Below are 9629 nucleotides of genomic sequence, written 5' to 3'. Positions count from 1 at the left end.
TGGCTGGATTACAGGTATGAAATCGTTGCTAAATTTGTCATAGTTTTTCAAATCTACTGAGTTATGGTTTTCATATTTTTCCTGATTTTTACTGCCACACTGTGTACAAAATAAGTACTGCTTAGTCCGGGAAAAGGACAATGGGCGCGTCAAAGGTTCGATTTGGCCTGTAACTGCCAGCCATTAGAACTGATATTTTAGGATCTTTATCTTCTCCAGCACAGATGTCAAAGTGGCGGCCCGGGGGCCAAATCTGGCCCGCCGCATCATTTTGTGTGGCCCGGGAAAGTCAATCATGAGTGCCAACTTTCTGTATTTGGATCAAATTAAAATGAAGATTATAGATGTGTATTATATTTCCTGATTTTCCCCCTTTTCAAATCAATAATTTCATTTTTTAATCCATTTTTTTCTGTGTTTTTAGTTCAAAAATCATTTTGTCATATCTAAAAAAATTCTCTTTTCCACTTTAATATGGAAAGTAATTAAAGAAAAACTTGGTTTCTTTTTTAAATGAAAAACAAATGATTAAAAGAACTTTTCCCTTACTAAGAAAAAAAACTCAAACATTGTTTTTAATGTTGCTTTTAGTCCAGTTCTTTTAATCAATTTCTTTAAAAAAAATCTAAATATTATATCTAAAATGGTCCGGCCCACATGAAATCGAGTTGACGTTAATGCGGCCCGCAAACCAACCCAAGTCTGACACCCTTGTTCTACAGAATATAGTTTTTAAATTACCTCTAATTTGAAGGAACCACAGAAGTTGTTGAAGTGTATCAAATAATCAAAGCAAATTAACTTCATACCAATTGTAAAATCACCACACGGAAGCTCATGTTTGTCTCCGACCATCCAGTTTAATTGATTTAGCATTGTGTATATTGCATTTGGTTAGTAAAATTTAAACAATCAATTGCGTATTTTAAAACTCCATGCGATAGACCATTACATTGTGAGATACACCCAAAACTGTTCCACCCCCTACTTTAAAAGAAAAGGCATTACATGGACCTGGTATAGTTCAGTGGATACTAAAGTGCACCTTCTCTGATTAGAGGAATTTGTATTATGATATTATGTTTATGCAAAAACTCCCTGCAAAAAATACTGTCTTGAATTGTGCAGTATTTTGTTATTATGATGCACTTCATCTAAATATGGAGTACCCATTTAATTCCAGGGACGTAGTATTGCTGTAACAGACACTATGAACTTTAGATAATTTTTTTCTGAACCCCGCAAAAAAGTTGCAGTTTATTCTTGGTTAAGTGAGTTTGGACTTTCCCTCAGGAAATAAAAATGTATAAAATGCCTTTTGAGGAGGGAAGAAGGTTGGGAGAGGGGATCAGAGACCTCAAAATGCACTTTTAAAATCATAGCAACCATAAAAATATATTACTTTTTCTCCTTTTTGTCACCTTTTTGAATATAAATATATATTTAAAAGTAAGAAAGCAGTACATGCATCAATCATTGATTCAAATGTTTGTAACAGAGTGCCTTAAAAACAGAGTAGATAGATACAACAGTAAGAAGAGGCAGTAAATTATGAGAAAAAGGATTTAAAAAAATAAAATAAAATAAAAACAACTCTTGGACAGCATGTAGGGGAAAAGGTAGTGTGTAGAAGGGGAGCTGAAGCAGCTTGACAAAGTAATGTAACTTGCAAAATGTCTTATAATATGAGAGGCAGCATCGTTTCAAGCAGGCACTTTCCCGACGCAAAACGTTTCCAGTCACATCACCCCAAAAAAACAAACAGGCGCAAAGAAAAGTGGCAGCGGTTCCTAGATTGGCCGTTTTCGTCCGGGTCTTCACTTGGGAACGGCGGCGGTAGCCCTCTCCACTTTGCCGTGCGCGTCCTGATCGATCCTGTGTATTCAACAGTCGACCACAACACAGAAATTAGTTTGATTCGAATGGCGACATATTCGTTTGTTTTGATTTACGTTTTATCCGGCCCTGCTTTCTCGTATGAAATAATTTCAACAATGTTTTCGATCTTATAAAAAGTCCCTCTGTTTTTCTTTTTGACTAAAATAAGATTTAGGTTGCATTAATAGCAATGCACGGTTCACTCTTTTTGGCTCTTTTCTGTCTTTTGTTAGAAATTCATTAAAAAAAATTGTCGCTAATAGATGTCCAATCCTTTTGAACTGGGAGTGCTGGACCTCTCAGTTCAAATGGACTGTCGCTGTCAGTGGTAGCCAATGAGTAAACATGCCGTCACAGCTCTTACGTTAGACAAATAATGCCACCCAATAGTGCAAATTATGATTGTTATCCACCAGAAAAGACCACACCTTTTTTGTGTGTGTTAAAAAAACGCAGCGGCAACATTATCAGTCAAATTGAGTTTAATAGTGAACACCACTTCGTAATGTGCAGATTAAATTAACGTGCGCAAATAAAGAGGAATGAGGCTTGTGACAGTTAGATTTGCAGTGAGTCATGCAATCGCGTTGTGAGGGCGCAACTCTGTGAGTGACCGTGTGAGCGCACACTAGGCGTGCAACCACAGCGAACACGACTATCTACTTCCTGGTGACCTTAACCGCTTCCGTTCAACTTACCAAATATCAAAAAAGTCCCATTGTAAACCTTATTCAAAGAAAACACACAGATATACTTGTCGGTCGAAGCATCAGCAAAGAGATGTGCTGATAGGTACATTAAAAACATGTTTAATATAGCGTAGGGAATGTGCTTTAAGTGCACAAACTGTGGTGAATTACAAATGTTATTTGCTTTGGCTACAAATCCAAATAACAGCAACAATAGGGGGCGTGTGCTTGGGTGATAATGGAACTTATCTTTTGTTAGTTTTGTGAAAGTCAACCAAGCCCTAGGTGAAAAATCCAAGATACCTTTTACTGCTTTTCTTATTTTTTTCCTCGTCAAACCTTAAGAAGGGGAAGGGAAATGAGGTTTTAAGAGAAAACACAGCAATCAGACATTGCGTACGTAATATGAGCAATGATGCTTAAGAAACAACTGTCACAAGAATCCAACTTTTGTTCAGAGCCCAGAATTAAAAGGAGAGTTCTCACTTTACCACTTCTCTTCTTTTCATAGTTATTGAAATATATATTCACGTATTCTCCCACTGCTGTGACTGTTTCATTTTGACATATTTTCGCTACGCTGTCTGACCTAATTTATCCATTTACAATCACTTGATTCACTTTGACTTAAAGCATAACATTCCCGTGACAATGATTCCTACTCAATAATATCGTGATATAAAGGTAAGATATTTTTAAGGCAGTGCAAGATTTCAATTTTCATGGTACATTAAAGAATATCATGGTTTCTCATCAGAAGACAAGAAAACAGTGTTGCTTGTTAAAACACAAGAAAGAAAAGTGAAAATACGTGCGAGAGCTGAAGAGCCGAATACTCACTGTTTGATACAATCCGGAATGGATACGTACTCCATCGGGACTAACGAGGCAAGCTCTGTCAGGCTGTACACAAACTGGATTTTTTGACTAAATTTGGAGCTGTCAAAAAAATAAGTAGCATTAAAACATGTCGATTTTGGCAATATTCGAACCATTCATCTTACCTAATAAAAGGTTTTGTTAGTGCCAGCAGGGTGCGTATGAACCAGGAGGGATGGACGATGATCAAAGATTTTAGATTCTTCCTTAACCTAAAACAAAAAAATAATAGGAGATCCAGAATACGATGACTTTTACTTCTTTTTTCATAAATGACAGTGACACTTACTTACCTTCTATCGATCTGCTGATAACACTTTCGGAGCCAGCCGACAGTTGGCATCTTTTTTCGAGACGTTGCCCCGTTAAGGTATACAATCATATAGTTTTCTGCCACTAAAAGCTCCAGCGTGCCAATGACATACCTGCGAGGCATTTGTCACATTGGCGAACGTTCGAAAATCTTGAACAGTAAGGCGAAAATGACAGCAAAAACGCTCACTTGAACAAATTATCCATGATGTATCTGTAGTTTGGTTGACTGCTCTCAGGCATGAAGCAAACGGCAAACACAATTATGGCATTCAAGCCATCTCCATAGTAACCTGACAAAAAAACACCAAAACATTTCATTTGTAACGGCATAATCTAGCTGCATTGGCTGCCATTAAAAGTGAAAGAAAATGCATATTCACTGCAATCTGCCCAACCAAACAAGCTAGTCATGAGTTGTTTTGGTTATGACCTAAACCAAGGGTGTCAGACTCGGGTTGGTTCGTGGGCCGCGTTAACGTCAACTGGATTTCATTTTAGATATAATATTTCGATTTTTTTTCATAAATGGATTAAAAGAACTGGATTACAAGCCCCGAGTATTCAGTTTTTTATAGACCTAAAACAATGTTTATTTGAGCTTTTTTAAAATATATTTTTAGATTTTACAAAATGATTTTTGAACTAAAAACACAGAAAAAAATGATTAAAAAATTACAATTATTGATTTAAAAGGGGGGAAATCAGGATATTTAATATACATCTATACTCTTCATTTTAATTGGATCCTAAAACAGAAAGTCGGCACTCATGATTTACTTTCCCGGACCACAGAAAATGATGAGGCGGGCCAGATTTGGCCCCCGGGCCTCCACTTTGACACAGGTGACCTAAACACTGACCTCCATGGCTTATAACCCGCTTGTAAGGATCGATGGCCGTCATGTCCACTCTGTGTTCTTGGTCTCCAATACGAAACACCCTCCAGCGTCGAACCTCGTCCCGCTCCTCTAAAGTAGAATACTGCTGCACTGACTCCACACCCTTCTCTAGTAGCTCTGTAGTTTTAGGCTTTGGAAGATCATCTGTGAGGGAGAGCAGGTCATACTGGGTGGTAGTGTTTTGTATCGCTTATTATAATCACCAAACATTTGATCAATAAACTGATCATTAAGATCAAGAAAATCAAAATGACCCACCCCAATGAAAAAAATCACTAACAATGGATGGGGTTTAAAATGATAGACTGGATGATCTTTGAATGTCATAAAATAGCAGAAAAAAATCTGGTGACAAAAGCAAAAAAAAATCAGCACGTGCAGAATCACAGCTACATGGCTTGAGAAATAACCAACACAATTTCAAATATTTACACATTAGGATGAAGATTTTATAATTATTATGATAGAAAACCTAAGCAGGCAATTTCCATTTAAATACGTGCACCTTACACAAATAACTACCTAAAAGATAGATATAAATGCTTTCTACCGTTTGGATACTACTGAGGATTTATTTGTACAAATTATCTAAACTGTATTTATGATTTATCCTCTTCTCTGACCTTAAATATTTGAACAGTAATAATTAAACACTCAATTTACATCACCATGGTTTTGTGGGCTATGTTTTATAATTGCAATTTTGAGTTAAAATGTTTTGATCTGAAAGTTTCACACGCATATAGTGAATTATTGCTAAGTATATTTTGAGTAGTTTCATTTGAATATTGGGATTATATATATTGACAGGAAAGATGTGCATAAATGAAGTTCCTAAAATTTGCAGAAATTTGAGGAAAGATGAACAAGTCATGCACAAAAAATTAGGAGTGGAAAAAGATAAGGATTTTACTCTTCCTTTTTTTCCAGTGTATAGTGACAACAGAATATAATCTGGAAAGCAACATTAAATTGACCCATAAATTGGGGTAGTCCAGAGACTGTCCAACAAATCTTACCACGTGCAAGAGAGAAACCTGTTGCTGGCTTCCAGCCTGTTTCCAGACAGGCAATGGAAACAATCCTTCCACGTAAAAAAAAGCGGAAGGCAGCAGTGCGGAAAGACAAAAACAACATAGTATATTTTAACTCAATTTTAAGCAGCTTCCAACACTGGGGAACCAATGAAGATTTATACACTACATGGACAAAAACAATTGGGAACACCCTAAGAATATTTTTTAAAACCATATGAATACCCCTGGTTATCAAAAAACAAAGATGGCTTAAAACTGGTGTAAAACAACTCAAGAGCCCTAAATAATACCTTTTGGGGTTGAACTGACAGTTGACATTGTTGTTCCGTTTCACATGTTTTTGTCCATTTAGTGCTAAAGTGCATCTCAGAAACAAAATATTTCAATAATGAATTGCACTACTTCAGGTTAAAACATATGTTGATTGTTTATCACAAATAAAATATTTTGCAAAGTTCGACCTTGCAGCACATTTCAATTAGAATAGCAGTTTATGTCAAAAACCCTTACCTTCCCATTCAAACTCATTGCTGTTGTCAGAAGGCGTGTCCATATCATCCAAGTCCAGCTCTGTACTTTCATCTAGCTCATCAGAGAGAATAGAACCTTCGCTGCGGTCGAGATTGAGACTAATGTCGGGAGCCGTGAGCTTCTTCTTCTTGTTGTTGTTACTCTGGTTTACTATGTAGCCGGAGAAAACAGATGAAGACTAAAATGAGAAAATGTTATGAACCCACATCCGCAATCAATGAGTATCTTTGAGAAGACCTTAAAATATTTCTGAAGTTCATCTAAAGTTCACGATGAGTAAGAAACACAATTAAAAAGTTCCGATTTTTTTCTTTGTGCCACTGTCCACACCCTTAGCCCAGAATTTGCGGTCACTGGCAACGAAATTAGCAAACTGAAACATCTATTGAGAATAATTACCCCCCAAAAATCCAAGTTAACAGTAAAGATGGTATCGATAGAGCCATTGTCATGGTTTGCTTTCATTAGATTGTGCAGGTCAGTGTTACTTTATTCCTGTTGATTAAAAAAAGTTTTGGTTTACCGGCTTCTTCCTCTTCTGAAGCCCCGCCAAACAATTCCTCTTCAAGCTCCTCCTCCTCGTCAGGTAGAGGCCTTAGAGGCAGAAAGTGATCCGATTAGTTTGTTTTTTTGGCTTGTACAGCGCTGTGAGCATTGTCCTCTCGTTGCCTTTCACAATGAGGATGCTTGTAGTCGTACCGTGGAAAGTCCTCATCTTGCCACTCTTCCTTAAGCTCGACTCCTTCCATCCTTAATCGTGCCTCTGTCGTGGCAACGGATTCCTGGCGCTCCAGGCTGGTACGGAAACAAAAACAACAAATAATACCTTGCCCACAAAAAAGCCACTGTTGAATGACTTGTTCATTGTAATGAGAGACCAAGAAGTGATCAGTCCTATTGAGATAGGTTACACATTATCCCTGCTTAAAGTCTATTTTTTAGGATTTACTGTATAAAATCAAATGTGAATAAGTAAGAAATGTAACACTAATAAACATTAAATGCAGTTTAAACTTCAACATATACAGACCTATTCAATTCGATGAAACACGTGTTAGGTGATACATTATCGACCCCTAATATTTGCACAACTATTGGCCAGATGCCAATGGTCCAATTTCGAACGTCATTTAAAGTTGTTCCAACTTTTACAATCCCATACTTTCCAGCTAATCAGATCAAGGCTTCTTGAAAAGCTTACACACTGCCGCTTAAGGCATAGCTCCCAGAATCTGCACAAGGTTCCCCCTTCACTAATGCTGATCGTCTCTGTTGTACAGAGCTGCCTTTGATGCAATATTCATATATATGACTGTTATTCGCCAAACTCAGACGGAGAAACATGCGGAGCATTTGGAATTTGACATTAGACCATATTCTGTAAATCCCCCCCGCCCCCCATAAGCATAAAACCAAAGGGTCCAAGCGGCACAGGAATCTAAACAGGAAAATTAGATTTAAGAAAAAAAACTCAACTGCATGCTTGTGGTAAACATGCAAATAATGTTTAGTTTTGCACAGATCAAACGGCACATACCATTACGAACTAGAAAATTATAGTTGGACAGGTTAGCTCAATTTCAACAGTATATTGTAATAATTTTAACAGAAAGTTTGGAGTAGTGTTCAAGTGCTCCGTAAATCCAAGTCAAGTTCCATTCCGTCTGAACAAATTTCAGTTGAAGAGTTTGATGTGTAAAAAGAAAAATCACCATAAAAGTAATTACCGCGCACTAGAGCAATTACTGTAGGCCAGGTATGAGCAATTTACGGCTCGTCAAACAACATTTTAATCTAGAGCATACCAACATAACATCTTTCATGTGCTGGAATATATGAACCGAAAACAACAATCTGTGCACAATCTGATGAGAAAAATGAAAATGAGGCCTTTTCACATTTCATTGGCACTATTAAATAAATAGATAGAGTAGTAAGCCTGTTTGTAATGTTTACTTAAAGCCTGGTGCAATTATTTGGATGGCTGAGACAGCAAGCTTGATTAAAGAACACGTACAAATAATGTTAAATCCATGACTCATTTTGAAATTTGTAGTTGACACTTTTCTTAAAAAATACACAGAACACTAACAGGCGAATATTAAAGTGCAGATGTACAGAGATAAACTCTCTTCTTCGTCCCTAAATCAATACTAAAATAATAAAATCACACACAGGCAGTTCTGGCACCAGATTTCATTATCTACAAAGCAATTGTCGAAATGTTTATAGAATGATTATAATAAGTGTTCAACGATGCCCATTAAAGGGCACATACAATAGTTATAAGGCCTCTCCTGTCCAAACTGGCACAGTGCACTTGCAGAACCAGAAACCATTTAAAGATATTCATTCACCATTCCCAAGATTATACCTGTATATAACAAAATGAAGTGTTAAAATCACAACATACCTTTCACTGAGTCCAACTGGAGAGCATGATTTAGAAAGGTTCTTTTGGGCACCGGAGTCCTGATCATCTAGGCTCGTTGTTTCCCGAAGACTGTTCCTTGTTTTGGTTAAACTCTCTTCAAGTACCTCCTCGCCATTTTCCACCGTGGACGTAGTGCTGTTTTGTAGTTCGTCCAGATCCCCCTCGTCCACTTCCCCCGACACCCCAGAAGACGAGGGACTCGACGTGCGTCTGGTCCCGGGAGTCCGCCTGGGTGTGCCAAAATCTGGACGACTAATGTCCACGTTTGTGTCCCCCATACCTTTCAGAGTCGCCTCGTTTTCGATCACATCGGAAGCCATAACGCACGGCTAGCACCTCCGCTTTGGAGTGAGCTAAGAAACACCGGTTTCTTGTGTAATCCCCCTTGAGCAGACACCCCGAAATATGACACAACTCCTCCAGGAGTTTAGGTTAGCCTGTTAGCTTTAGCATATGGAGCAGCCCGCTTTTGTTGTCGGTGACAACAAGCAACTTACCTACTCACTACATATCTTCTTTAAGAAAGAGGGTGGAAGCTCGCAATACGGGCGGATTTGATCGCCCTGAATGTGACAGCGAAAATAGGACAAGGAGTCCCAATTTTGCTGAAGCTACAAGCCGAAGTGAGACCACTTGTCGGGGTCTTTTCCTTCCTTTCTCCCTCCCACTCGGCCAGCCAGCAAGCGTATGTAACTGACGTGGGTATGACACCACGTCGGCTCCGGCATAGTGTATACTACTTGTCGAGGCTGTCATTGTACAGCAGCACGACGTCATTTAAATGCGTGTTACGTTTGCAAACACGATCCATCAAATTCAAGCTCCCAAAAATATATCTTTTATTTTGTTTTTGTTTTTGACCAAAGCCATTTTGTTATTAAAGCAGGGTAGGCACCATTTTAAGTTTTGCTGTCAAAGTTGAGCAACAATCTGAACTGGCATTTCAACTCGGTTAAGACTGACTTTA

At 38.0% G+C, this 9629-nt stretch overlaps 1 protein-coding gene across 4 annotated transcripts; it reads right to left on the bottom strand.

The window, feature by feature from the left end:
- Window positions 1–840: 840 nt before the first annotated feature.
- bnip2 (BCL2 interacting protein 2) lies at window positions 841–9409 on the bottom strand. 4 transcript variants are annotated; one of them, XM_077596563.1, is made up of 12 exons: window positions 8642–9409; window positions 6928–7023; window positions 6752–6822; window positions 6208–6378; window positions 4622–4804; window positions 3949–4051; window positions 3740–3871; window positions 3572–3658; window positions 3408–3506; window positions 2871–2906; window positions 2577–2604; window positions 841–1875 (listed from the first exon to the last, which is right to left on the bottom strand). In XM_077596563.1, exons 1-11 carry the CDS (start codon window positions 8980–8982, stop codon window positions 2583–2585), a joined length of 1341 nt encoding a protein of 446 aa, XP_077452689.1. In that variant the 5' UTR covers window positions 8983–9409; the 3' UTR covers window positions 841–1875; window positions 2577–2582. The 4 variants fall into 4 exon arrangements, with proteins under 4 accessions (XP_077452689.1, XP_077452688.1, XP_077452687.1 ...); XM_077596562.1 differs by having other exon boundaries at window positions 841–2604; XM_077596561.1 differs by lacking the exon at window positions 2577–2604.
- Window positions 9410–9629: the final 220 nt, after the last annotated feature.

Source organism: Stigmatopora argus, chromosome 3 (genome assembly GCF_051989625.1).
Source record: "Stigmatopora argus isolate UIUO_Sarg chromosome 3, RoL_Sarg_1.0, whole genome shotgun sequence".
Classification (NCBI taxonomy): domain Eukaryota; kingdom Metazoa; phylum Chordata; class Actinopteri; order Syngnathiformes; family Syngnathidae; genus Stigmatopora; species Stigmatopora argus.
The sequence above is the reverse complement of the archived record's forward strand: the minus strand, read 5'-3'. Positions and strand labels throughout refer to the sequence as shown.

Bases quoted from the DNA above. Each gene is read 5' to 3' on its own strand.
- bnip2 (XM_077596561.1), bottom strand. From the start codon at position 8,982: ATGGCTTCCGATGTGATCGAAAACGAGGCGACTCTGAAAGGTATGGGG. The intron at 4,052-4,621 runs GTCAGTGTTTAG...TTTTTTTGTCAG, and splicing joins GCGGGTTATAAGCCATGGAG to GTTACTATGGAGATGGCTTG. The intron at 3,872-3,948 runs GTGAGCGTTTTT...AATGCCTCGCAG, and splicing joins ATCATGGATAATTTGTTCAA to GTATGTCATTGGCACGCTGG.